Source organism: Callithrix jacchus, chromosome 3, assembly GCF_049354715.1.
Source record: "Callithrix jacchus isolate 240 chromosome 3, calJac240_pri, whole genome shotgun sequence".
In the NCBI taxonomy this organism is placed as follows: Eukaryota; Metazoa; Chordata; class Mammalia; order Primates; family Cebidae; genus Callithrix; species Callithrix jacchus.
In genome coordinates this window covers 190798757-190824820 of record NC_133504.1, presented here as the reverse complement: position 1 = coordinate 190824820, position 26064 = coordinate 190798757, and the positions used below count along the sequence as shown (strand labels likewise).

At 54.8% G+C, this 26064-nt stretch overlaps 1 protein-coding gene across 7 annotated transcripts in view; it reads right to left on the bottom strand.

The window, feature by feature from the left end:
- The window catches only part of ZFYVE28 (zinc finger FYVE-type containing 28), a 154059-nt gene that overhangs the window by 61205 nt on the left and 66790 nt on the right, over positions 1-26064 (bottom strand). For 6 of the 7 annotated variants that reach the window (XM_054253556.2, XM_078367706.1, XM_054253554.2 and 3 more), the window contains exons 3-6: positions 16056-16193; positions 13718-13920; positions 12018-12107; positions 6673-6762 (exon numbers count right to left, since the gene is read on the bottom strand). In XM_054253556.2, the coding sequence (XP_054109531.2) occupies positions 6673-6762; positions 12018-12107; positions 13718-13920; positions 16056-16193 (521 nt within the window). Of the gene's footprint in view, positions 1-6672; positions 6763-12017; positions 12108-13717; positions 13921-16055; positions 16259-26064 lie in introns of all 7 variants that reach the window. The other variant, XM_054253559.2, reaches the window with a different exon arrangement.

Below are 26064 nucleotides of genomic sequence, written 5' to 3'. Positions count from 1 at the left end.
TGTCGGTGATCAGTTTGCTGTAGATGTTTCGGCTTATCCGTGGCCTCTCAATTTTATTCCATTGGTCTATACGTCTATCTTCATGCCAGTACCATAGGTTCTGACTGGTAGTACATTTTGAAATCAGAATGTATGAATCTTCCAACTTTGTTTTTCTTTTTCAATATTCTTTTTCAAGGGTCAAAATGGTGAATTTTATTTTACCACAATAAAGAACATTTATTGCTATAATTTCAATTTACAAAACTTTTGCCTATCATGTTATGAAACTCTGTAAAGTATGACTTAGTATTGGATAGCGACTTTTGTGCTTGATGCACTGGGGATGTTTCCCACAGCGTTAGGAGATTTTCCCCATCGCGGTTGAAATGGCTAGAGTACTGCTTTAAACCAATCCCTTAATTCTGGATCTCTATCCCTTCACACGTTTTTATGATTAAAAACAACACTTCAGGGATAATCTTTGTGGATATTTGTGCCTTGTCAGATCAACGCGACAAAATTCTACAAAAGTCCGCGGTGCTGCATTGAGGATGCGTCAGTGAATAAGGGCTATGGTCTAGGAAGGAGACACAGAGATCCCAGAAACCCCATTTATATGCACAACCCAAACAGGCAAATCTGTAGAAACCAAAAATCGATTTGTGGTCACCTAGAGTGAAGGGACAGGATGAAGGATAACGGGGGGTGGGGTCGACCACTGAGGAGTAAGAGCCACCTTTGTGAGTAATGAAAACGTTACGAAATTTGTGGTGATGGCTGCACAACTCTGAACCCACTAAAGACAACCTATTGTACACTTTAAACAGGTGAGTCCCAGGGTCATGAATGTTATGTCACTAACATGGAAAAATAAATAACAGAGTAACTGTGTATATCATGCAACATGCTGTTGGGAGCCATGCAGCGGAGGGGACAGCGCAGAAGACGGGACATGAGCGAGGAGGAACAGTGCAGAAAAAAAAACAGCACGGGAGAGGAGACATTAAGAGGAGGGGACAGCATGGAGGAGGGGACAGTGCAGCGGAGGGGACAGAGTGGTGGAGAGCATGGCATGGCCAAGAGGACACGGGAGCAGAAGGGACAGCGTGGCAGAGAAAACATCATGAAAAAGGGGACAGTGTGATGGAGAAGACAGTGTGGTGGGGGGAACAGTGTGGTGAGGGGACAGTGTGGTGGGGGACAATGTGGGCGGGACAGTAGGCCAGCGGGGAAAGGACAGCCAAGGGGAAACTGGAGCGAAGGGGACAGCTGGGTGGAAACCCTGGGCTGAGGGTGCGTGGAGACTGGGGAGCCAGGCTGGGTGTGGGCTTGCTGCAGCAGGTCGTGGTGGGAGCTCTGGCAAGGGTCTGAGCAGGGCTGAGGTGACACCTTCTGTTTTGGCAGGTGGATGGGCGAGGGCCCCTGAAGAGGATGCAGCGACCTTTCCTCAGGCCACGTGGGCAGTGGAACGAGGGGGCTGGGGAGGAAGGGAGGGTAGAGGAGAGGGCCTGGGCTCTGCACTGATACAGTCCGCTCAGTGCCCCGCCTCCTGTCTGCTCTCACTGCTCCTTGGGTGTTGTCACCTGGGGGGGGTCCCAGGCTACCCACTTCCCAAAGACAGAATCCCGCGAGGGCGTGGCCCAGGCTGCAGGCTGCAGGAGTCTTCATTTCTGCGGAAGTTCCTGTGGCCCCTCGTCCTCGCTGGAGCCCTGATCATGCCCAAGCACACACCGCCTGTGCCAATGCGCCCCCACCTGCCACCCACATGCCTCCCACCTCCCGGCTGCCCTGGGAAGCCTCTCCCTCACACCTCTAGCTCCTGTCCACCCCATGGGGTCCCTGCACTGAGTCTCCCTTCCAGCATCCAGAACATTCCACAGCACTGTGGATCTGCCTACCTGTCCATCTCCCCGGTACAAGCACAGGGCAAGGTATGCAGTAGGCACTCAATACTTGCTCGCTGCGTGAACACAAGAAGGAGCAGGTCCTGAGCCCCACCCCAGGCAGCTGTGGCCTCTGCCTCTCTGGCTCAGAGTGGCTGCTTCAGACGAGGAGGAACGAGACCCGGGAGACCCTGGTGTGCTGGGCTGCGGGGCCCCAGTGAACGTGGGGGGCGGCAGCCTCAGAAGCAACTGCCTGCTCAGTACTCACTCCCCACACAGAGCGGCAGTGGCAGCCAGGTGCACCCCTCGGCTCCTGGGGTCCAGGCTAGATGCCTGCTCATGGGGATTTCGAAGCTGGCCGCCCCACGGGAAAGTGCTGCTCCCCGGACTCCGGCCGTGGGCTCCTACACGCTGTTCCCCGGACTCCGGCCGTGGGCTCCTACGCGCTGCTCCCCGGACTCCGGCCGTGGGCTCCTACGCGCTGCTCCCCGGACTCGGGCCGTGGGCTCCTACACGCTGTTCCCCGGACTCCGGCCGTGGGCTCCTACACGCTGCTCCCCGGACTCCGGCCGTGGGCTCCTACACGCTGTTCCCCGGACTCCGGCCGTGGGCTCCTACGCGCTGCTCCCCGGACTCGGGCCGTGGGCTCCTACGCGCTGTTCCCTGGACTCGCGCTGTGGGCTCCTACACGCTGTTCCCTGGACTCCGGCCGTGGGCTCCTGCGCGCTGCTCCCCGGACTCGGGCCGTGGGCTCCTACGCGCTGCTCCCCGGACTCCGGCCGTGGGCTCCTACGCGCTGTTCCCCGGACTCCGGCCGTGGGCTCCTACGCGCTGTTCCCCGGACTCGGGCCGTGGGCTCCTACGCGCTGCTCCCTGGACTCGGGCCGTGGGCTCCTACGCGCTGTTCCCCGGACTCGGGCCGTGGGCTCCTACACGCTGTTCCCTGGACTCCGGCCGTGGGCTCCTACACGCTGTTCCCCGGACTCCGGCCGTGGGCTCCTACACGCTGTTCCCTGGACTCCGGCCGTGGGCTCCTACGCGCTGCTCCCCGGACTCGGGCCGTGGGCTCCTACGCGCTGTTCCCCGGACTCCGGCCGTGGGCTCCTACGCGCTGCTCCCTGGACTCGGGCCGTGGGCTCCTACGCGCTGCTCCCCGGACTCGGGCCGTGGGCTCCTACGCGCTGCTCCCCGGACTCGGGCCGTGGGCTCCTACTCGCTGCTCCCCGGACTCGGGCCGTGGGCTCCTACGCGCTGTTCCCCGGACTCCGGCCGTGGGCTCCTACGCGCTGTTCCCCGGACTCCGGCCGTGGGCTCCTACGCGCTGCTCCCTGGACTCGGGCCGTGGGCTCCTACGCGCTGTTCCCTGGACTCCGGGCTTCTATGCCGGCTTGACCTACCACCCACCTGCACTCCAAGCCCCCTTCACCTCTGGAGGGTCCCTTGCTCCCTTTCCAGGCCCTCCTTCTGTCCTGGGCCCAAGGGGACTCCACGCCCATGCCTCCAAGAGGGGAACCCTGGGACAACCTCTGCCAACAGAAGGCCCAGCCTCCCTCCTCCACCTCTCTCCCTCAGCCGCCCCCTGCACTGGCCTCCCGTGCCCCGCTTCCCTGACCCCCTGCACCCCTCACCTCCTTCCCCCAGTTGCTCCCCACCTCCCCCATCTCCCTCCCCTGGTCTCCCCTACCCCGGTCACCCCCCATCTGCCCCTGCCTCCCCCACCTCCCCTCCCCCCCCATCTCCCAGGATGAGGGCTTAGGACAGAAGGAGGAGCAGAGGTTTGGCCACCAGCAGGTGGACTTAGGTCGGCAAATGGGGCATAGATCACTCCTTGGGGGAAGTGGCCACTGTCCTGCAGTCACCTATACTCAGGTAAATTCGGAGAGCAGACTCAGTGTGAAAGTCCGGAAGCACAGTGCACCTGGGTGCGGCCTGCGGGAGGGTCACCTGCATGCACCAGACCCAACCTTTGAGAGGAAGTCCAGCCAGGGCCCATGGCGTGTGGGCAGGGGCATGCATGGGCAAGCCCTCCTGGGGGCTTTATAGAAGGACAGCAGCACAGCTGGCGGTACCACGAGTGCCCTGGGACAAGGAGCCACCTGCGCCTGAGGGGAAGGCCCACAGCCCCCTGCACCTGCCCGGCGGAAACAAGGCCGGCCCACAGGTTCTTTGCTGTTCTGCTTTTATTTTTATTTTATTTTTTAATTTTACTTTAGGTGCATAGTATCTCTGGCATTTCTCCCCATGTTATCCCTCCCCAACCCCCGCTGTCTCTCCCCTACCCCCCTAACTTCCCTCAGTGTGTGACGCTCCCCTCCCTGAGTCCATGTGCTCTCACTGTTCAACACCCGCCTATGAGTGAGAACATGCGTTTGATTTTCTGTTCTTGTGTCAGTTTGCTGAGAATGATGGTTTTCAGATTCATCCAAGTCCCTACAAAGGACACGAACTCATCATTTTTGATTGCTGCATAATATTCCATGGTGTATATGTGCCACATTTTCCCTGTCCAGTCTATTATCAATGGGCATTTGGGTTGATTCCAGGTCTTTGCTATTGTAAACAATGCTGCAATGAACATTCGTGTGCATGTGTCCTTATAGTAGAATGATTTATAGTCCTTTGGATATATACCCAGTAATGGGATTGCTGGGTCAAATGGAATTTCTATTTCTAGGTCCTTGAGGAATCGCCACACTGTCTTCCACAATGGTTGAACTAATCTACACTCCCACCAACAGTGTAAAAGTGTTCCTATTTCTCCACATCCTCTCCAGCATCTGTTGTCTCCAGATTTTTAAATGATCGCCATTCTAGCTGGTGTGAGATGGTATCTCAATGTGGTTTTGATTTGCATCTCTCTAATGACCAGTGGTGATGAGCATTTTTTCATATGTTTGATGGCCTCATGTATGTCTTCTTTTGTAAAGCGTCTGTTCATATCCTTTGCCCAATTTTGAATGGGGTTGTTTCTTCCTGTATATCTGTGTTAGTCCTTTGTAGATTCTGGATATCAGCCCTTTGTCACATGGGTAAACTGCAAAACTTTTTTCCTATTCTGTTGGTTGCCGGTTCGCTCTACTGATGGTTTCTCTTGCTGTACAGAAGCTCTGAAGTTTAATTACATCCCATTTGTCTACCTTGGCTTTTATTGACATTGCTTTTGGTGTGAGTGTGGCCTCACAGAGACAACTGCTTAGAAAAGGAAAACAAGGTCACCAAATCCTGTGGCCCATGGGAAGGCGCGCTGTGCCCAAGTGGCCTCTCGGCGCCAGGACACTCCCTCCAAGTTGCCCCCCGGCCCTAGGTCTTCAGGTGAGGGGAGAGTCCCTGACTCTAGCGTGGGGGGAGGATTTCCGAGCCTCCCTTCCTCTGGTTTGCTGACTTTGGGAGAGATGCCAGCTCTATGAGGTCGGGGGAGTACAGGACAGGATCAGGCCAGGCGCAGAGCTGTGGGAGGGGCTCCAGGGAGCAGTGTCGGCAGGTCCGAGGCCACGCTGGAGCCCTCCCTGAGGAGATGGCACCCAGGACACTTCCCTCAAGGCCACCTGGCTGCTGGCCTAGCTGAGCAGGCAGCCTGGCCCAGGGGTCTGGACTCGCCCCAGCAGCAGTCCCCTGGCTTGCCACTCCTACATGGGCGTTCGATGCAACTCAGGGTGAAGTGCCTCTGTCCCCCGCAAGCCCAGCTGAGGGACCCAGCCCACTGCACCGCCATTGCTCCACCTGCTCCCACCGCTCACCCCCATTTCCCACGGGAGGGGGTGTACATGTTCAACTCCCGAATGTGGCACTGCCACGTGTGCCTGTGCCCAGGGTCCCTGGGGTCCTCAGCACGGTCTCAGTGAGGTCTCTCCATGGCCTGAGTCTGGACCAGTCCTGGCCTCTGTGCCCACCCACACTTCTTGACCACCTCCTGACGTCCACATCTCCACAGGACATCTCTCCCGAGGGCTCCTGTCCCCGGCTCTGCCCAGTCCAACACAGCAGGCTGCTGCCCACTGGACGCCCTCCTGGCTGCAAAGCTTCATTAAGTTCTCTGTGGCCCACTCACTCCTCTGCACCCGGGACCACCTGCCTGGCAGGGGGATGGGGAATCCCATCTAGAGACAGGGTTTGGCTGGGCAGCATGGGCCAAGCCCCAGAACCCCTGGGCTCCAACCTTGGCCCCAGGCAGCTCAGAGATGCTGAGCAGGTGAACCCGCCTCCCACCTGGGTGAATTTCAGGCCTAAGTTTCGGTACACTGCCCTCATGTCTTAGAGCCTACCCCAAGGCCGTGCAGGCTGCCTGGAGGTCCCCTTTCCACCCGACGGGCCCCCGCTGGTAGGAAGGCTCCACACAGGCATCCCCACCAGCCAGGCCGACTGCCCCCACCTGCCCTTCACCCAATGCACGTCACCTCCCCAGCAGCCCCCAAATTATTCAAACAAGCCAATCACATCCTCCTGAGGGACCCGGGGGTTACCTCGTCCTCTTGTGACCACCAAGTCCACCTCCCACAGCCCCTGCGTGGCCACTCCATGCCGGGTGTGACCCCATGTGACCTTCATGGTCTCCTGTGACTAATGAGACGTCGTGCATCTCACCTGTCCAGTGGCAGAGCCTCCCTCACCAGCAAAGTGACAGGGGCACTCAGGACATGTGGCCCCTGATCCGCTGAGGGCCAACAGCTGGCCTGCCTGACCGACCTGGGGCAGCGGACAGCCATGGTGGGGTGCAGGCACTGAGGACCAGCCCCACCCGGGCCCTGGCACCGTCAGCTCTGCCGATCCGCAGGTTCCTGCAGAGGCCGCGGGTGCAGGGGGCACTCACCACACGATGGCCAGCCTGGGGATGCTGAACATGAGGGCCGGCTCGTAGTCATCAATCATGTCCTGGGTCAGGTACCCGAAGTCCAGTGCCCTGTCCAGGGAGGGGGACAGTGAGCAGGGTGAGGGCACAGGCAAGACCCCAGCAGGGATGGACACCGCATCAGGATGCCACCCCAGTCCTCATGTGTGAAGGGGCTGGGGCAGGAGGAAAAGGCCTCGCTCTTCCTGGAATGCCATGGGGGGGGGCTCAAGCTTAACCTTTCCATCTGCCAGTTCCACCTCCACCCCAGGAGACAGGGGCAGGGAGTGTGTGTGAGGGGGCGGGGAGGGCGTGTGAGGGGGCGGGGAGGGTGTGAGGGGGCGGGGAGGGCGTGTGTGGGGGCGGGAGGGCGTGTGTGGGGGAGGGGAGTGCGTGTGAGGGGAGGGGAGTGCGTGTGGGGGGGCGGGGAGGGCGTGTGGGGGGGGCGGGGAGGGCGTGTGGGGGGGGCGGGGAGTGTCTGTGAGGGGGCGGGGAGTGTCTGTGAGGGGGCGGACAGGGTGTGAGGGGGCGGACACTGTGTGAGGGGGCGGGGAGGGTGTGTGTGGGGCGGGGAGGGTGTGAGGGGGGCGGGGAGGGTGTGAGGGGGCGGGGAGGGTGTGTGTGGTGGCGGGGAGGGTGTGTGTGGGGGCGGGGTGTGTGTGGGGGCGGGGAGGGTGTGTGTGGGGGCGGGGAGGGTGTGTGTGGGGCGGGGAGGGTGTGAGGGGGCGGGGAGGGTGTGAGGGGGCGGGGAGGGTGTGTGTGGGGGCGGGGAGGGTGTGTGGGGGGCGGGGAGGGTGTGTGGGGGGCGGGGAGGGTGTGTGTGGGGGCGGGGAGGGTGTGTGTGGGGGCGGGGTGTGTGTGGGGGCGGGGAGGGTGTGTGTGGGGGCGGGGAGGGTGTGTGTGGGGCGGGGAGGGTGTGAGGGGGCGGGGAGGGTGTGAGGGGGCGGGGAGGGTGTGAGGGGGGCGGGGAGGGTGTGAGGGGGGCGGGGAGGGTGTGTGGGGGGCGGGGAGGGTGTGTGAGGTGGCGGGGAGGGTGTGTGTGGGGGCGGGGAGTGTGTGGGGGCGGGGTGTGTGTGGGGGCGGGGAGGGTGTGTGTGGGGGCGGGGAGGGTGTGTGTGGGGGCGGGGAGGGTGTGTGTGGGGGCGGGGAGGGTGTGTGTGGGGGCGGGGAGGGTGTGAGGGGGAGGGGAGGGTGTGTGAGGGGGCGGCGAGGGTGTGTGAGGGGGCGGCGAGGGTGTGTGAGGGGGCGGCGAGGGTGTGTGAGGGGGAGGGGAGGGTGTGTGAGGGGGAGGGGAGGGTGTGAGGGGGCGGGGAGTGTGTGAGGGGGCGGGGAGTGTGTGTGAGGGGGCGTGGAGGGTGTGTGAGGGGGCGGGGAGGCTGTGAGGGGGCGGGGAGTGTGTGAGGGGGCGTGGAGGCTGTGAGGGGGCGTGGAGTGTGTGTGAGGGGGCGGCGAGGGTGTGTGAGGGGGAGGGGAGGGTGTGTGAGGGGGAGGGGAGGGTGTGAGGGGGCGGGGAGTGTGTGAGGGGGCGGGGAGTGTGTGTGAGGGGGCGTGGAGGGTGTGTGAGGGGGCGTGGAGGCTGTGAGGGGGCGGGGAGTGTGTGAGGGGGCGTGGAGGCTGTGAGGGGGCGTGGAGTGTGTGTGAGGGGGCGTGGAGGGTGTGTGAGGGGGCGTGGAGGCTGTGAGGGGGCGGGGAGTGTGTGTGAGGGGGCGTGGAGTGTGTGTGAGGGGGCATGGAGGCTGTGAGGGGGCGGGGAGTGTGTGTGAGGGGGCGTGGAGGGTGTGTGAGGGGGCGTGGAGGCTGTGAGGGGGCGTGGAGTGTGTGTGAGGGGGCGTGGAGGGTGTGTGAGGGGGCGTGGAGGCTGTGAGGGGGCGGGGAGTGTGTGTGAGGGGGCGTGGAGGGTGTGTGAGGGGGCGTGGAGTGTGTGTGAGGGGGCGGGGAGGGTGTGTGAGGAGGTGAGGAGGCTGTGCGGGGGCGGGGAGTGTGTGTGAGGGGGCGTGGAGGGTGTGTGAGGGGGCATGGAGTGTGTGTGAGGGGGCATGGAGTGTGTGTGAGGGGGCGTGGAGGCTGTGAGGGGGCGGGGAGGGTGTGTGAGGGGGCGGGGAGGGTGTGCGGGGGCGGGGAGTGTGTGTGAGGGGGCGTGGAGGGTGTGTGAGGGGGCGTGGAGTGTGTGTGAGGGGGCGTGGAGTGTGTGTGAGGGGGCGTGGAGGCTGTGCGGGGGCGGGGAGGGTGTGTGAGGGGGCGGGGAGGGTGTGTGAGGAGGTGGGGAGGCTGTGCGGGGGCGGGGAGTGTGTGTGGGGGCGGCGAGGGTGTGTGGGGGCGGCGAGGGTGTGTGGGGGGCGGCGAGGGTGTGTGAGGAGGGGAGGGTGTGTGAGGAGGTGAGGAGGCTGTGCGGGGGCGGGGAGTGTGTGTGAGGGGGCGTGGAGGGTGTGTGAGGGGGCGTGGAGTGTGTGTGAGGGGGCATGGAGTGTGTGTGAGGGGGCGTGGAGGCTGTGAGGGGGCGGGGAGGGTGTGTGAGGAGGTGGGGAGGGTGTGTGGGGAGGTGGGGAGTGTGTGTGGGGGCGGGGAGGGTGTGTGGGGGGCGGCGAGGGTGTGTGAGGGGGAGGGGAGGGTGTGTGAGGGGGCGGGGAGGGTGTGAAGGGGCGGGGAGGGTGTGTGAGGGGGTGGGGAGGGTGTGTGATGGGGCGGGGAGGCTGTGCGGGGCAGGGAGGGTGCGTGACCCAGCTGGGATGCTCAGCAATGCAGAGCAAGGCCACCCAGAGGACAGCTCTGCTCAGCCAAGGAACCGAAACAAGCCAATGTCAAGAATGAACATGGAACAAAACACTGCCCGGAACAATTCAGTGTGTCCCATTTCTCCCCCCAGGGCTTGCAGAGGACTTTCTCTGCACCTGGTGAGCAGGCATGCTGGCATCCGGACTTTTCAAAAGAAAAGCAACTTCCCATCATCGTATTTTCTGATAATCTGAAATATCTCTCAAAGCATAAATAGTAAACATTTGCTTTGTAAAAAAGTAACAAACATACGATGTGATATTAGTTAATTTCAAATCTCACAAACACCACAGAACCACTGGAAAAAGAGCAACTTCAAGGTTAAATCTTAGCCCCAAAGTGCGTTCAGAACAGCAGACTCCAATGACTGTAGAAGGGCAGATCAGAGTATAAATGACGTGCCCGCAGCCTTCCCACCACAAAACCACCTGCTCAGCAGACTCAACCCAGCAAAAACTCAATCCTGGCCTGGGGAGGTGAGTGAGGAGGTGAGGAGTGAGGAGGTGAGGAGTGAGGAGTGAGGAGGTGAGGAGGTGAGGAGTGAGGAGTGAGGAGGTGAGGAGGTGAGGAGTGAGGAGTGAGGAGGTGAGGAGTGAGGAGTGAGGAGGTGAGGAGTGAGGAGGTGAGGAGGTGAGGAGTGAGGAGGTGAGGAGGTGAGGAGTGAGGAGTGAGGAGGTGAGGAGTGAGGAGTGAGGAGGTGAGAGGTGAGGAGTGAGGAGGTGAGGAGTGAGGAGGTGAGGAGGTGAGGAGTGAGGAGTGAGGAGGTGAGGAGTGAGGAGTGAGGAGGTGAGGAGTGAGGAGTGAGGAGGTGAGGAGTGAGGACGTGAGGAGTGAGGAGTGAGGAGGTGAGGAGGTGAGGAGTGAGGAGGTGAGGAGTGAGGAGGTGAGGAGTGAGGAGTGAGGAGTGAGGAGGTGAGGAGTGAGGAGGTGAGGAGTGAGGAGGTGAGGAGTGAGGAGGTGAGGAGGTGAGGAGTGAGGAGGTGAGGAGGTGAGGAGTGAGGAGGTGAGGAGTGAGGAGTGAGGAGTGAGGAGGTGAGGAGTGAGGGGTGAGGGGTGAGGAGTGAAGGTGAGGAGATGAGTGAGGAGGTGAGGAGTGAGGAGAGAGGAGGTGAGGAGAGAGGAGGTGAGGAGTGAGGAGTGAGGAGGTGAGGAGGTGAGGAGTGAGGAGTGAGGAGGTGAGGAGTGAGGAGTGAGGAGGTGAGGAGGTGAGGAGTGAGGAGGTGAGGAGTGAGGAGGTGAGGAGGTGAGGAGTGAGGAGTGAGGAGGTGAGGAGTGAGGAGTGAGGAGGTGAGGAGGTGAGGAGGTGAGGAGTGAGGAGGTGAGGAGTGAGGAGGTGAGGAGTGAGGAGGTGAGGAGTGAGGAGTGAGGAGTGAGGAGGTGAGGAGTGAGGGGTGAGGGGTGAGGAGTGAAGGTGAGGAGATGAGTGAGGAGGTGAGGAGTGAGGAGAGAGGAGGTGAGGAGAGAGGAGGTGAGGAGTGAGGAGTGAGGAGGTGAGGAGGTGAGGAGTGAGGAGTGAGGAGGTGAGAAGTGAGGACGTGAGGAGTGAGGAGTGAGGAGGTGAGGAGGTGAGGAGTGAGGAGGTGAGGAGTGAGGAGGTGAGGAGTGAGGAGTGAGGAGTGAGGAGGTGAGGAGTGAGGAGGTGAGGAGTGAGGAGGTGAGGAGGTGAGGAGTGAGGAGGTGAGGAGGTGAGGAGTGAGGAGGTGAGGAGTGAGGAGGTGAGGAGTGAGGAGTGAGGAGTGAGGAGGTGAGGAGTGAGGGGTGAGGGGTGAGGAGTGAAGGTGAGGAGATGAGTGAGGAGGTGAGGAGTGAGGAGAGAGGAGGTGAGGAGAGAGGAGGTGAGGAGTGAGGAGTGAGGAGGTGAGGAGGTGAGGAGTGAGGAGGTGAGGAGTGAGGAGTGAGGAGGTGAGGAGTGAGGAGGTGAGGAGGTGAGGAGTGAGGAGGTGAGGAGTGAGGAGGTGAGGAGGTGAGGAGTGAGGAGGTGAGGAGTGAGGAGTGAGGAGGTGAGGAGGTGAGGAGTGAGGAGGTGAGGAGTGAGGAGTGAGGAGAGAGGAGGTGAGGAGTGAGGAGTGAGGAGGTGAGGAGTGAGGAGGTGAGGAGTGAGGAGTGAGGAGTGAGGAGTGAGGAGGTGAGGAGTGAGGAGTGAGGAGGTGAGGAGGTGAGGAGTGAGGAGGTGAGGAGTGAGGAGTGAGGAGGTGAGGAGTGAGGAGTGAGGAGAGAGGAGGTGAGGAGTGAGGAGGTGAGGAGTGAGGAGTGAGGAGGTGAGGAGTGAGGGGTGAGGGGTGAGGAGTGAAGGTGAGGAGATGAGTGAGGGGTGAGGGGTGAGGAGTGAGGAGGTGAGGAGTGAGGAGGTGAGGAGGTGAGGAGTGAAGAGATGAGGAAGCGAGGAGAACCTCCTCACCTTCTTCTTTGAGGAGAACGGTAATGTGTTGGAAGGCACAGCTGGGGCACTACGGAGACACAGCAAGTTCCCCCAAAGCTGCCCTCAGCCCCAGGCCTGGGGTGTGGCAGGGACTCCCCAAACACCTCCCCCAGCCCCTAAGCCTCCCTGTCCTCACCTCTCCACTGTCTCGCAGAAGAGCACGATGACCTCCTGCTGCACATAGTACTCTCTGGGAGACTTCACGGGCACCATGGCCGAGACGTAGCTGCAACACAGGGAGACCTGTTAGGCCGCACATGGGTGGCGCAGGCCTATCCAAAGCTGAGGGCTGGCATCTTCGATTAAAGCTGCCATACTGGGCAAGGTGGCGGGGACTGGGGGCTCGCGCCTGTAATCCCAGCACTTTGGGAGGCTGAGGTGGGAGGATTTCTTGAGCCCAGGAGTTAGAGGCTGCCGTGTATGGTGACTGCACCCCTGTACTCCAGGTTGAGTGACAAAGCAAGACCCTGTCTCTTAAAAATGCGTGGACACACACACACACCCGACACGAGCACCCCATGCCAGCAGTTTCATGGTACACAGCTCCTGCCAGCCAGGCCTAGTCCAGGGCTTCCCCCAAAACCCCAGCCCTGCCCATGGGGGATGGTTGTGCCAGTTCCCAGGGCTCACTCTGGAGCCTGTACCCCCTGGAGCCAGTGCTGCAGTGCTCACTCTGGAGCCTGTACCCCCTGGAGCCACTGCTGCAGTGCTCACTCTGGAGCCTGTACCCCCTGGAGCCAGTGCTGCAGTCCTCACGCTGGAGCCTGTACCCCCTGGAGCCAGTGCTGCAGTGCTCACTCTGGAGCCAGTGCATGACCGTCCCCCAGCTTGGCACCAGCCTTAATAGGCAAAAGAGTAAATGAATGAATCCCTGTATGGTGGGTGAAGAACCCGAGCCCCACATGGGCAGGGTCATGCCGCGTGCACCTCCGAAGCCACAGAAGCCAGCCCAGGCTGGGTACAGGCTCTTGCAACAGGCCTGTGAGTGGCTGTGAGAGGTGACAGCTTGTCCAGCCCTTCCCCAGATGACGGCACTTTTCTTCCTCCTAAATCACTAACTCTAGGCTGGGTGAGGTGGCTCACGCACATGGGTGACCAACACTTTGGGAGGCCAAGGTGGCTCACGAGTTTCTGTCTCTACTAAAAATACAAAAAAATTAACTGGGTGAGGTGGCAGGTGCCTGTAATCCCAGCTACTTGGGAGGCTGAGGCAGGAGAATCGATTGGAACAGGAGAGGAAGGTCGCCGTGGATTGAGATCGCGCCACTGCACCCCCGCCTGGGTGACAGAGCGAGACTCCATCTCAGAAAACAAACAAAAATAAATAAATCATAAACTCTGAATTTTTTTCTTATGCAAGCTGGTTTACTAAACCTTGGGAAGACCAGAAGACAGAACTCGATGGTCCGCGCCCCGGCTTCCTGGAGAGGGCTGCCCTTCCTGCGCTGGTTGACCTCCTAGAGGCGGGTGGATTACAGCGGGAACCGTTTTTATTAACTGGACACCGTCTGCCTCCGTTTTTTCTCACCTCCTGGGCCATCTCCGTATCTTCAGAGGCATCTTTCATGCCCAGCCCCTTGGACCTCTCCAAAGCTCTTTTCCCCGGAGGCCCAGGGCGGCCAGACCCCAGCGGACCCCACGTGTGTACTCTCTGCTCACCCTCCTCCCTGGAAAGATGCCCCCTCACCCCTACCCTGCACCCTACAGATGGCCCTGAACCCGCCTGGCTCCTCCCTCTGTGGAATTTTCTGGCTTGAAACACCAGGGTGAGCCTGGGAAGCTGGCACTGCCGTCCCCAACTCATCAGGCCAGGCCCAGGACCCCCAGCCGCAGTACCTCAGCTCGAACTCGGCGAACAGGACGTCGAAGTGCCTCAGCGCCTCCCGCATCTTCTCCGTGTAGGTGTTCAAGTCCCGCAGCGCCTGGTCGCGGAGCGCGCCCCGCACTTCCTCCAGGCTGCGCGTCAGCTCCTTGGCCAGCGGGCGCATGGCCATGCTCTCCAGCTCCCGGTTCATGATGATGGAGCCGGCGGCCAGGCACTGCGGGAGGGGACGCACTCAGGGACGGGTGTCTCGGGATGGCCGCCTGGGGAACCCCACTGTGCACCCCATCCCCCTCTTCTCACTCCCGAGCGCGGGCTGGCTCGTGTTCCTGGTCCCGTGGGAAGTTTTTCTCACATTCAGAGCAATCGTCAGGGCGATAACCAATGTCCCCCACTGTGACCAACAGGGTCCTCACAGGGCCCCAGTAGCAGGCAGGGAGGGGAGGGGGGGACTGAGGCCCTTGGGTGTGGGGGCTCCATGCAGGGGGAACCCTGGTCACATGACCCTTTCCGAGCTCCTCATCCAGGTCCGGACCACAGGGAGGAAGGTCGGGGAGCCTGGAGCTCTTCAGGTCTACACTGGCAGGGATAAAGCAGCCAGGCTGATCTGCCCTGAGGCTCCCAGTCTGCCTAGAGGCCCCCAGTCTGCCTAGAGGCCCGCAGTCTGCCTAGAGGCCCCCAGTCTGCCTAGAAGCTCCCAGTCTGCCTAGAGGCCCCCAGTCTACCTAGGGAGCCACAGACACTGCCTGTCAACTGGCTCACAGCCAGAGAAACGCAACCTTGCCCCAAACGGAGATTCCAGCCTTGCTCATGGGGGAGTCCTCGGGCTTCTAGGCAGGGAAGGAGGGCTCCTCCGCACCCACAAATCCGCCCACATCTGTCCTGGGCACTGCCAGGCAGCTTCCCGGCACATGCTCAGCAACTCAGATTTTCACCAAGCTGCTCTCTGGTGCGGGGGCTGAGTCCAGGCCCAGGTGACTCTATTGTCACAGGCAGGCTGGTGTTGGGGCTGGGGCCTCACCAAGTTTACAGTCGAACCAACCCGCCTCCCGTTCCCTCCCGTATGATCAAGACAAGCAACCATGTTCCAGGGAACAGAAGGAGACCGTGATTTCCCAGGCTAACACTGCGGCGGGCACAGAGCTTGGGGGCACCAGGACTACACAGGGAGCTGTGTTCTCTCCCATGCAGGCATGCCCCTGCCAGGCCAGCTGGGCACAGCACCCACTCCATCTCATGACTGCCCCAGGACCCACTCCACAGAGGTGGAAAGTGAGGCTGGAGAGGAGGGAGAACCTGCCCGCGGGCCCCTGTAACTAACCCAAGCCTCAGCAGAGGACACCCCAACCAGATGGCTCAGAGGGTGGGGTGGGCAGGGTGTCCACAGGTACGGGGCAGCAGGGGAATGAGGACCCCGCACTCCAGGGATTCCTAGAAAGGGGAAGTGAGGAGGACGGGGACAGCACAACAGAGGGCGGCGACCTTGGGGCCAAGGTCAGGCTCAGGAACATGGCAACGGGAGGAGCCTGGGGATTCCACATGATGGGGGCCTGGGAAAGACTGTTCCCGCCACCTCGAAGGGCACCTTCCTCTCGGGGCCTCAGTTTCCTCATTAGGAAATGAAGATGGAGCTCTGACAGGCTATCACCAGATGTGGCTGCTGGGCTGCAGCACAGATCCCCAGCCCCCGCGTGGCCTGGGCTGCAGGGCGAGAAGGGAGCATTTGTTCCTGATGTGGGCATTACCTCTATGGACCACTTTTGGCCAGGCACAGTGGCTCAAGCCTGTAATCCCAGCACTGTGGGAGGCCGAGGTGGGTGGATCACGAGGTCAGGAGTTCGAGACCAGCCTAGCCAATATGGTGAAACCCTGTCTCTACCACAAGTACAAAAATTAGTAAGTGTGGTGGTGTGTGCCTGTAGTCTCAGCTACTGGGAAGGCTGAGGCAGGAGAATGGCTTGAACTCAGGAGGCAGAGGTTGTAGTGAGCAGAAGTCTTGCCACTGCACTCCAGCCTGGGCAACAGAGCAGGACTCCGTCTCAAAAAAAAAAAAAAAAAAAAGGAACCACTTTTAAGTCCTATATGTCTGGGGGCCTGAGAGCCTCGTAACAATCACATGGGAAATTTCATTTGCATGTACAGTTTTGGGGGCACCAGTTCATGGCTTTCCCAGATCCTCCAAGGGGCGCATGGCCTTCCAGGCTCAGACCACACCCCGTAAGCCAGAGTGGACGGAGCTCTTGGAGGAGACACTGGGTCCCTGCACCTGCACATGCCCATGCACAGGTCTCACAGGGACACAGCTAGACCTGCCCACATGGGGACCTCTGAGCCCAGGAAGTGGCTTGCTACCTCGGCTCCGAACCACAGCTGGCCGGCCAGGTTGTCGTGCCGGATCTCCTCAGGGAACTTGACGCAGAAATCCCTCGGGGCACGGTCCTGGGGGATGCACTCATCCATGATCTGGTTAATGATGTTCAGTACGTTGTCCTGAAACAGGAGAAAGACAGGAGAAAGTGCGCCAATCACTGTGTCCGGCCAGCGGCTGCCATGTCCTGAGACAGGAGAAAGACAGGAGAAAGTGCCCCAATCACTGTGTCCAGCCAGCGGCTGCCATGTCCTGAGACAGGAGAAAGACAGGAGAAGGTGCCCCAATCACTGTGTCCAGCCAGTGGCTGCCATGTCCTGAGACAGGAGAAAGGAGAAAGTGCGCCAATCACTGTGTCCAGCCAGCGGCTGCCATGTCCTGAGACAGGAGAAAGACAGGAGAAGGTGCCCCAATCACTGTGTCCAGCCAGTGGCTGCCATGTCCTGAGACAGGAGAAAGGAGAAAGTGCGCCAATCACTGTGTCCAGCCAGCGGCTGCCATGTCCTGAGACAGGAGAAAGACAGGAGAAAGTGCCCCAATCACTGTGTCCAGCCAGCGGCTGCCATGCACTGCCAGAAAACAGGCACCACCAGAAAACACGCACCACAGTAAAACACACACCACAGTAAAACACGCACCACAGTAAAACACGCACTGCCAGAAAACACGCACCATGGGAAAACAGACATTGATGGAAAACACGCACCTCAGGAAAACACGCATTGCCCAAAAATACACACAGTGGGAAGACACAACGCCAGAAAACACACACCACCAGAAAACAAGCACCGCGGGAGGACACACACTGCCAGAAGATACACACTGCCCGAAAACACGCACTGTGGGAAGACACAACGCCAGAAAACACGCACCACAGGAAAACACTCACTGTCAGAAAACACACACCACCGGAAAACAAGCACCGCGGGAGGACACGCACCACCAGAAGATACGCACTGCCCGAAAACACACACTGCTGGAAAACCCGCATGGTGCATGTTACTGTTTTTTAGGATTATTAAAGAGATAGAGGAGGCTGGGCACGTGGCTCATGCCTGTAATCCCAGCACCTTGGGAGACCAAGGCAGGTGGATCAGCTGAGGTCAGGAGTTTGAGACCAGCCTGACCAATATGGTGAAACCCCAACTCTACTAAAAATACAAAACTTAGCCAGGTGTGGTGGTGCACGCCTGTAATCCCAGCTACTCAGGAGGCTGAGGCAGGAGAATTGCTTGACCCCCCAGGAGGTGGAGGTTTCAATGAGCCGAGATCGAGCCATTGCACTCCATCCAGCCTGGGCAACAAGAGCAAGACTCCATCTCAAAAAAAAAAGTGACAGAGGAACAAATCCATGCTTGCTAAACAACTGCTACAAAAAGTCTGTGGGGATCGCTCCTGCGAAGGGCCCTCGCCATCTTGAGCTTGAGCCCATACACGTTTCTCCTCTCCTGGAGGCTGTTGAGCTAAGGGAAAGGAGGAAGTCTGGTTGCACTGATTTTATAAACATCAATCTTTGCCTCTGACATTTGCAACAGAATGGCTGAGCTCAGGCCTTGTGGTCTAACGAGACATTGTATGGTTAGACATTGTGTGCCTCCTCGTTCCTTCTCTGCACCATAACTCTATGACTTTGTTTACCTCTGCTAACTCAATCATATTGTTTATAATCCTATATGAATAGGCAAGGTTAGAATGACATTTAGAAAGGTCCAGCTACACCTTGTTAACGATCTTACCTGCTTGCTTAACTGATTTTAGAAAAACACATGTTTAGATTTATGACCCCCTTTTTGCAAACTTTATTGTCCCTTTGCTGTACACCCTTTGATTAAGAGTCACACTTTCTGTACCCCTTTTCTTGTGATTTATGTTCTTGATTTTATTTCAAGATACAATAGAATGTATGTCACTCCTCAAACACTGAAAGGTATATAACCTGTAGTTTGCACAAATAAACTTGCTGTCTTGGCACTTGCTGCTCCAGCATTGCCTGGCAGTCCTCCAGACCCCACTCTCTATCTATCTTTTCTTCCACGCACTCCCTCTTCCAGGTTAAGAACACTTGAGTGGGGCTCAGGCTCTCGGCTGGTCGGAAGCCCCCCGGCAAACATGCCGGACCCCCACAAAAGTCCAAGCATTCTAGAAGCATCCAGTAAAGACTCTGGAGTTCTTGCACCTGGCCACGCCTATCATCTGTTCCCGGGCAATGTCCGGGGAGCTTTCCATGCTGCTGTGTGGATTCCACCCACCCTTTCTATGGCTGCCCCAGCGTCCTCATGGGAGGACAGCCTCCTCCTCTGTTGACCAACACCCACGCTCCCTGCAACCATGAAACAGTGACTGCCCAGAGCATCTCTTTCTCTGGACACCTGTACACATTTTCCTCAAGACAGATCTCCAGAAATGGAACTGCTAGGCTGGCAGACACACATGAAAATGTGATGTTCACTGCCAACTTGCGTGTTGCTTTAATTTATTGGGATTACAAGCCTGTGCCCTCTGAGGTCTCCACAACAGTCAGGCAGCAGAGTGACGTCAGAGAGACTCTAAATGACACCCTCCACAGAACACACTCCACGGCCTGTCCTGCAATAGGCCGGCGTCCCCTGCGTGAGTAAAAGGGGCCTCAGCACCAGCAACCACAGGAGCCATGGGCTCAGATGGACTCAGCTGCTGGGGAGCTGCGAAGCGCTCATCTTCCTGGAAGCTCAGTGCACTCCTCTGCAGAGTCACGGGCACAGACTGTGTCTTAGGGTCAGAAGAGTACAGTTATGTCCAGGCCAGGCAAAGCCAGGTGGCGTCCTCTCCCACCTCCTCTGGAAACAGCAGTAAGTCAGTCCACACCAGAAGGGGTGCTGCTTTCACAACGTGGAGACCCTGACTCCGCCTCTCGTTGCTGTTCAACCAGGGACGGGTCACTTCACCTCTCTGGTCAGCCAGGTCCCCTTCTGTAAGCTTCACTGTGCAGCGACTTCTGGCTTTTTGTTTATTTCTGGAGACAGGGTCTGGCTTTGTCCCTCAGGCTGGAGTGACCTGGTGCAGTCATAGCTAACGACAGCCTCAAACTCTGGGCCCCAGCCACCCTCCAGCCTCAGCCTCGTGAGCGGCTAGGATTACAGGAGTAAGCCAGCATGCCTGGAAGCAGCTTCTATTTTAAAGACTCTTTAAAATTATTTTACTTTATTTCCTTATGTTCAAAATATAAAGTATATCAGACTGTTTTGAACACTTTGTATATACGAGGGAAACAAGCCCATTTTTTTAAATCTTAAATTGCATTCCATCCTTTTCTGTAAACTTCTCCTATTCTTTAAATACTGACTATTCATTCTGTAGATTACAAAGACACTGGAAGCTTAACTTGTGCCTTCAACTTGTTAAATATGAAATCGATCCACCACGGAAAGGTGGAGAAGGAGGGAAAACGTCCTGGGGAAGTGCAGCTGCAGGTGGGCGCGTTTCCTTCCATTCTCATCCTCCGAGGGCTGGTTTCAGCCAAAACTGCGATGATCCATGTACACGCTGTTGGGTTCTGCTGCTGCTGCACGTTGTATCTGTCACAAATCCAACTTCTGATGGACGGCGACACGAATCCCAGCATATGGACCATCCTGTTAACTCACTCCCTCCTCTACTGGTGGGCACCGACGCTGTGTCTAATTCTCCACCTCCACGTAATCTGCACCCACCACTGTGGGGCACGAGGCCCCGATCGTGGATTACCTCCTTAGGGCCCAGTGGTGGCTAGAAATGGAATCACAACATCAAAAGTGCAGTGTAGTTCCAGGCTCTGCGGTGCTGACAATGGCTTTCCAGAAAGAGTACACCATGGACACTCTCTCCCTTGGCAGTTTTCAATCTCGACCATCCCTCCTTTCTGCCCTCCAAGGCTTGACTTATTCTTCTTAGGAAGACGATCTGAAGCGTCGCTGTGAGTGGGGAAGCATGACCCTTCTCATGCGAGAAACCAGTGCACTAAACTCTGAAGGGAATTCTGCAGAGTAAGAAAAATGTTGTCTTTTTCATATGAAAACTAAAATTCAACCAACAGGTGGTACCACTGTTGCTTCTTTTTAAAAGATATTCTGGGTAGGAAGGTCCTTGCTCATAATTCAACAAACAAATGGGCAAACAACGGCAATCATAGCAACAGACGGTGCACGGTAAACACCGGCTGCGCTGAAGCGGCAGCCACATGCCACGGCTTGTCTAAGGCTGAGGAGTCTCTAGTGGCCATGCTTGGATTCACTGCCCACCCTGCCTGGTCTGCCAGAATGTCAGCTGCCTGAGGGAAAGGCCTCTGTTACTCACTGATGAGTCTCCAGTGCCTAGAACGGTCCCTCACACACAGCATGTTGCAACAAACACTTGCTAGGACTTCTAACTCCAGCCAAAAGGGAGTAATAGGAACCCAGTGTACCCTGCTCTCGGCAACAACAGTGATTCCCAGGGCACTGGGCATCAGGCCACAAAGGACAGTGATCGCCAAGAGGCAGGAAATAAAGAAGGTGAGCCCACCACTACCCCGGCTCACCGCCGTGAGGAAAGTTTCACATCACGGAACAGGGAACGGGAACTCGGGTGGAACCAAGGCAGTTGGGACTCAGAGGGCAGGAGGCAGAGAAGAGAGAGCTGCCCAGAGAGAACTCTGGAGATCTGGGGAGGGTCGCAAGGGTGCAGCGGAGCTTTCTCCCTGAAGCTGCAATCAGGGAGAAATGTAAACCACGAAATGCCTAAATTAGCAGCGGAGGGCTGATCAGCACGTGCCTGTGGGGAGACGAGGTAAGGCCAGGAAGAGACACACCTGAAGGATTCGAGGGAGCAGTGGCAAGGGCCCTCCAGGAGGCCGGAGGAGCAGACGTGCTCACAACCCACAAAGCACTGAGTACAGTACCCAAAGCGCCTTGCCTCCTCCATGTGAACAGCAGTTAACTCCAGACTAAACACAGCTCTGGTCCTGCCTAACACCTTAAAGAAGACCCAAAGGAGTACACCATTTCTAAGTAAACTGCGTCACGGAACAACCAAAGATACCAGTGATGCAGAAATAGCCCCCAGCAGGGCGAAATTTACCACGTCAGGTACCCAACAAAAAAATCACCAAGCTTGCGAAGAATGAAGAAAACATGACCCATGACTAAAAGGAAAAGCAATCGAATCAACCCAGACTTCCACAAGATGATCGGGGACGTTCACACGGTTGCCATAACTGATTCCCACGCGCTTGAAAAGTTAACTGGATAAAACAAAGAAGCAAAAAGTCCCAAACTGATGTAGAGATGCAAATGACAGTGTCTGAGATGAAAAAATGTACTGCCTGAGCTTGACCTCAGATTAGCTATTTCAGAAGAAAACAACAGCAGACTTAAAGACAGCAACGGAAACTATCCCAGTGAATCGGAAATAGTAACAGATCATCACCGAGCTGTTAGACAACTTCAGGCGTCAAATACAAATGTAATTCAAGTCCCAAAATGAGGAGGAATGAGATTAAAACGAATATTTGAAGGAATAACGGCCAAAACTTTTCCAAATTTAATAAATAAATAACTCACAGAACCAAGTTAATGAACCCCAAGCACAAGGCACATTTTAAAACCTGCACTGAATTATAGCATAATCACATGGATTGAAATGAACAAAAGGGAAAACCTTTGAAGTAAAAAGAGAAAAACAATGTGTTACATACAAGAAACAAAGACAAAAATGACACTAGATCTTTCATCATAAATAATGCAAGTGAGAAGAGAATGAAACATCTTTAAAGTATTGAGGGGAAAAAATTACCAACCTAGAATTCTGTACCCACCAAATATATCTTTCAAAATCAAAGGTAGAATAATTTTTCATTTAAACAAAGGCTGCAAGAATTCATGACCACTAGATTTGCGCTATAAGAAATGCTAAATAAATTCTTTCAAGCAAAAAGAAAATGACACCAGACAGAAATAGAGATCTATACAAGGGAATAGAGAGCACTGGAAATATCGAGTACATGGTAAATATTCAAGATCCTTTTTCTAGTATTTAATTTTCTAAATTTTTTATTTAAGAAATTGACCATTTAAATGAAAAAAACACCCTAACAACATAGTGTGAGTCTGCAATGTATAAAAGTAAAATGCGTGGGGGCGGCAGCACAAGGTCCAGAAGGGAGAAACAGAAGTGAGTTCCTAGAGGTTTTCATGTATATGTGACGCTGTATAATGTCATTTGAGGGTATCTGTAAGTAAAGACAATTATTATAAGCCCTAAAGCAACCATTCAAATAACAACACAAAGAGTTCTGGCTAATGAGCCAACAAAGGGTACAAAGCAGAGTCATAAAAAACAAATAAAATACATAAAAATGATGACAGGAAATCATTGACGCCAATTAACTAAAAAGAAGGAAAAAAAGAGGAGAGGGGAATAAAGAAGAAATGGGACAAAAAATAAACAGCAAAATGACAGACCTAAATCTAACTATATCAAAGACACATTAAACAAAACGCATCCAAAACCCCAAATAAAAGACAGAGATTTTCAGACCGCATAATAAGATGAGACCCCACGACACACTGCCTGCAAGATACCCGCTTTACACATAAAGACACAAATAGGTTAAAAGTGAAAGGATTTTTAAAGAGTTACGTTCACACCGATCGCGGTGCTGGAGTGGCTACGTGAATACTGAGGCTGCTTTCAGACAGAGTACTACCAAGGACAAAAAAAGTCATTTCATAATGACAGAGGGGTCAGTTTATTAGAGCACATAACAATCGTTAACATTTATGGACCTGAAACTTTCAAACCGCATGAAGAAAGATGACATAAACAAATCCACAATTATAGTCAGAAACTTCCGTACCTTTCTCCATAACTGACAGGACATAGAAAGTAAACAGAAAATCAGCAAGGGCATAGTAAATTTTACCAATGCTGGTGTTAAACAACTTGACACCATTGACATTTACAGAACATGCCACCCAACGACAGTCAAATGCACACGCTTCCCAACTGCATATGGAACATAGACCAAGAAAGACCAAATTCCGGGCCATAAAACAAGCCTCAATACATGTCAAATAATTCAAGTCACACGAAGTATGTCCTCTGACCTCAATGGAATTAAATCAGAAATCATTAACAGAAAGATCTCTAGAAAAGATCATAAATATTTGAAAATTAAATAATACATTTTAAAATAACTCACGAATCAAACAAGAAAAAAAGAAAAAAAATCACGAAGTATTGTGAATGAAATGAAAGTAGAAATACAACATATCAAAATGTATGGAATACCACAAAAGCTGGAGTCGGGGAGAAATGTAAACCACTAAGTGACTAATTAGAAAGGAAGGAAGGCGTTCACTCTCCGACCTCAGCTGCATATTGAGAAATTAGAAAGATTCTGTTTTAAAGTCTACTATGTAAAAATTCAAAAAAAAAAAAAAAAAAACTAGAGAGAGAAGCGTAAATGAAACCCAAAGGAAACAGAAGAAAGAGCAACAATCAGAGCACGAATTTAATGCCAGATAAAAGATGAAATATGTGGCACATATACACCATGGAATATTATGCAGCAATCAGAAATGATGAGTTTGTGTCGTTTGTAGGGACATGGATGAATCTGGAGAACGTCATCCTCAGCAAACTGACACAAGAACAGAAAATGAAACACCGCATATTCTCACTCATAGGTGGGTGATGAAAAATGAGAACACATGGACACAGAAAGGGGAGTACTAAACACTGGGGTCTATTGGGGGGAAAAGGGGAGGGCCAGTGGGAGGGGGAGGTGGGGAGGGATAGCCTGGGGGGAAATGCCAAATGTGGGTGAAGGGGAGAAGAAAAGCAAAGCACACTGCCATGTGTGTTCCTACGCAACTGTCTTACATGCTCTGCTCATGTACCCCAAAACCTAAAATCCAATAAAAAATTAAAAAAAAAAAAAAGATGAAAGCAGCAGAAAAATCCATGAAGCTTAAAATACTTCCTTTGAGAATATCAGTAAACTGATAAAACTCTATCAACGCAGTTCAGAATGAAAACAGAAGACAGGGCAGTAACAGGAACAAGAGCCGTGACGTCGCTGTGGAGCCTACATACACTAAAAGGAGTAGAAGGAAATATTGTGAACCACTTACACCGATAAAGTCAACAACTCAGGTGAAATTTCTTAAAAGGCATAAACTACCAAATCTCCCTCAAGAAGAAATTTCTGAAATAATCTGAAAAACCCTTTATCTATCTAGTCATTTGTCTAGATAGATTTTGCATTTGTCGTTAAAAATCTTCCTACAGAGAAAACTCCAGGTCCAGACAGAGTGATAGTGAATTCTGCCAGGTCCAGGTAGACTAACGGGGGATTCTACCAGACATTTAAGAACGAACACTACACAAACTCACCCAAAACCCTGAAGAGCAGTGAATCCCTCCCAGTTCTTCTATGAGTACAACATTGTCTTGATACCAGAATCAGACAAACACTATATCCCTCATGAATACTGATCCAAAAACTCTCAACAAAATTTCAGGAAACTGAATTTAATCATGCATAGAAAGGATACTATATCATGAGCAAGTGGGATGATACCAGGAATGCAGGAGCAATGTTTTAACACTCAAAAACCCACCAATGTATGCTTATGCCCCTCTTGGACCGAGTATGGCGGAATCTCTGGGACTGGGTCCTGGCATCCACATTTCTTTCGAGCTTTCACAAAAACTGTGAACCACTGAGATGCTCGCACATCTGCATTTTCTTAGTGACATGTCTGATCTCTTCTGCATTTTTAGAAATCTATTTTTATTTAGGGCCAAATACTGTCTTTCATCTTTGTGGCATATTTGTGATACTCAGCTGGTTCTATTATTCTCTTTCCACCAGGGAACTAAAATGATGCCTCTTCCACCGTTCTGTAAGACAATAATACACCAAGAGTGCCAACTACCCTGACCTTTCGGTGCCATGGCACCTGGCCAACAAATCCTTGTCTTCTGTTTATTGCGTGTGATGATGGATGAGTCACCCAGTCTGAGTGGATTTAGTGTTCTAATTCATGAAATAAGAGAACTGGACCAGATAAGCCCAAAGTTTCTTTCAGGGCTAGATAATCATAACTCTAAAACAGCTATAGTGAGATGCCTGAATGGATATACTGGCATGAGATTCAAGCTTTTGGCAGCTTGACACAGTTGACAATTGTTTGTGTGATACCATCGCTATCATCGGCAAAAAAGAATGTCCCATTTTTCAAAAAGAAAATAAATCAAAAGTCCAGTCAATCAGCCAAGGGTTCCCTGATTCAATGATGTAACTGAGTCCCGACTCCGTACTAGGCACTGGGATGCATTGGTGAATGTTGTGTGTAGACCCAGCCCTGGCCTCGTGGCATCTGCATGCTGCTGCTACTGTTGGGTGATGGAGTGACTCATTAAAACGTCAGCCAGGCGCGGTGGCTCACGCCTGTAATCCCAGCACCTTGAGAGGTCGAGGCAGGTGGGTCAGGAGTTCGAGAGCATCCTGACCAACATGGAAAAACCCCATCTCTACTAAAAATACAAAATTAGCCAGGTGTGGTGGCCCATGCCTGTAATCCCAGCTACTTGGGAGGCTGAGGCAGGGAAACTGCTTGAACCCGGGAGACGGAGGTTGCAGTGAGCCAAGAGTGCAGCATTGCACTCTAGCCTGGGCAACAAGACAGAAACTCCATCTCAAAAAAAAAGAAAAGAAAAGAAAAGAAAAAAATCAATATTTATTGAGTTAAAAAAAAAACCACCAATGTAATTTGCCATATTAAAAATAACACAATAGTCTCCACTGACACAAAGAAAGCATCTGAAGAAAATACCTAACGTCCGTTCCTAATAAGAACTCTCGGCAAGCTCTGAGTAGGTGGCAAGTGCCTGGGCCTGACAGTATCTAGGAAAATCCTGCAGGTAACATACACTGATCTTTGGGGAGAAAGCACTCAGTCTTCTGCCATTAACAAAACATGTTTGCTCTCA